At 51.6% G+C, this 2,088-nt stretch overlaps 1 protein-coding gene across 1 annotated transcript; it reads right to left on the reverse strand.

Moving 5' to 3' along the window:
- Window positions 1-359: 359 nt before the first annotated feature.
- Window positions 360-1,813, reverse strand: LOC142854016 (sperm motility kinase-like). Its single transcript, XM_075979159.1, has 2 exons — window positions 1,381-1,813; window positions 360-1,339 (listed from the first exon to the last, which is right to left on the reverse strand). The coding sequence occupies exons 1-2, from the start codon at window positions 1,811-1,813 to the stop codon at window positions 360-362; spliced, it is 1,413 nt and encodes a 470-aa protein (XP_075835274.1).
- Window positions 1,814-2,088: the final 275 nt, after the last annotated feature.

Genomic DNA, 2,088 nt, shown 5'->3' on the forward strand with positions numbered 1-2,088 from the left:
GAGGGCTGGAGAGGAAGAAGTGACCAAGGTGATGATCAGCATGAGGTGGGCATCTCAGTCACTGCTGTGGCAGAGGGAGGTGTTTTAGATGTTGTGGGTAAACGGTCCACAATGCACAACCGGAGCTGGGGAGGTGGTGGCTCAGTGGGCAGATGGACCTTCTGTCCAGCCCTGGATCAGGAAAGCAGTGCCGGGGCAGCAGTAAGCTTAAGAAGATATGGACAGGCAGCTCAGAACCTGTAGCTGGAGTATGGATGCAGGAGCCTCTTGCCCTGGGTTGCATGCAGGGCCACAACCATCTGAGCTTCTGTCCTGGCTCCCTCCTGCAGCAGGCACTCCTTGCCAGGGCTAAAATTGTCCTACGCCACTTCCGTTTGCCCAGGTGGGGTGGGCAGGCAGCAGCAGCACAGTGCTCTCAGGGCACTGGAAATGCGTTTTTTCATGAGCTTCCAGCCCCGGAGTGGTCTGGTTCCAGAGGCTGCAGGTACAAGCTGGGGCTGGTCACTGGGCACTTCTGGCTCTCTGGATTCTTCCTCTTCGGTGAAGGCCATGTTCAACAGGCCTACGCAGTTGCCATTCAGAGGTGGATCAGGGACGGAGGATTCATCTGCCAGGCTATCCAGTGACATCATGGTGACTGTGGTGTCCCCTGTAGCTGGGTTGATGGTTTCAGTGGCCAATGTATCTCCTTCTGGGGCTGTGTTATCTGAATAGTGCAGCGCCTCTGGGCAGGTGTGTGTGTGGAGCAGGTGTGTGTGAGTGCTCTCCCCTCTGGACAGCAGAGCCGGTTGGCTGTGGCTCCTCTTCAAGGCACCAGGGACTCTAGTAGCTTCTGCAGGGATGATGTGTTGCAGACTGCTATCCCCAGAGCTCACTTTAAATTTAAGGATGTTAATGGTAGCTGTTAGGTTTGACTGTGGGTCTTTTAGAGATGACACCACCTGCTCGCAGGTGTACCCGATGTTACACATGGTCTCCACAACCTTGGGGAGGATTTCCTTGGCAGGAGGTGTTATGTGTTCCTGAATATGGCCCAGCCAAGGGCGTTCCACAAAGCGAGATGATGTGAGCCTGAACCAAATGTAACCGGTGAGCAGTCTGGCCAACATGAGATAACACGGCCTGGAAAGATGGTATGGAATGCGGCACGGGGTGGTGGTGATCAGATGGTACAGAGCTTCGGGGGTCGATTCTACATAGGGCAAGTGTCCGGTGACCAGGACGTAGAAGACAATCCCTAAGCTCCACATATCCCCTGCCAGAGCGTTCCGGCCAAGATCTCTGGGGCCAAATATGGCAAGGAGCCCCACAGATCCTCCAGCATCTGGCCCTCTACGAGCTGAGTGGCCAACCCAAAATCACAAAGTTTGACTCTGCCACCTTGACCCAGCAGGATGTTTTCTAATTTGATGTCGCGGTGCGCGATCAGTCTTTGGTGCAGGAAGTGCACAGCAGAGGCCAACTGGTTGAATATAGGCCTAGCCTCCTCCTCGGTTAGACAGCCCACCTCATTGATCAACATCACCAGATCTTTCCCTTCCAGATATTCCATGACCAGATAAGTGGTCCGCAGCGTGTTGATTGCGTGGAAGAACTGGATGATGTTCCTGTGATGTAAGGACTTATGGATAGCCACCTCAGAGTTGATGTATTCCTCCTCATTGTACTCTTTCTCGAGCACCTTGATGGCCACCTGCGTTTTTGTGGGAAGGTGCTGGGCAAGGATCACCTCCCCAAATGCACCACAACCTAGTAATGATAAAAATTTATAATTCTTCTTGAGGATGTCCTCTTCCTGAGGGCTGGCCATCATGGCGACCTCAAGTTCTCTGTATTTTGGGCAATTTCAGGGACACATGATGCTTAGGAAGAAATGATATAGTTTGAGAATGGAAGTTTATAGGTATGAATTCTCTGTTTTGAAATCTGAGATAACACAAACAACCTAATGATGCCTTTAAGACCATAAGTACAAGAATAATCAGAGGGCAATTGACATAAAGACACTGAAGAAGAGCATACCAGCATCTGTTCAGATTCTGGGGAAGAGCCCATACTCAGACACAGAGACCACTGAACTTTATGCTC

Source organism: Microtus pennsylvanicus, chromosome 7, assembly GCF_037038515.1.
Source record: "Microtus pennsylvanicus isolate mMicPen1 chromosome 7, mMicPen1.hap1, whole genome shotgun sequence".
NCBI classification, from domain to species: Eukaryota; Metazoa; Chordata; class Mammalia; order Rodentia; family Cricetidae; genus Microtus; species Microtus pennsylvanicus.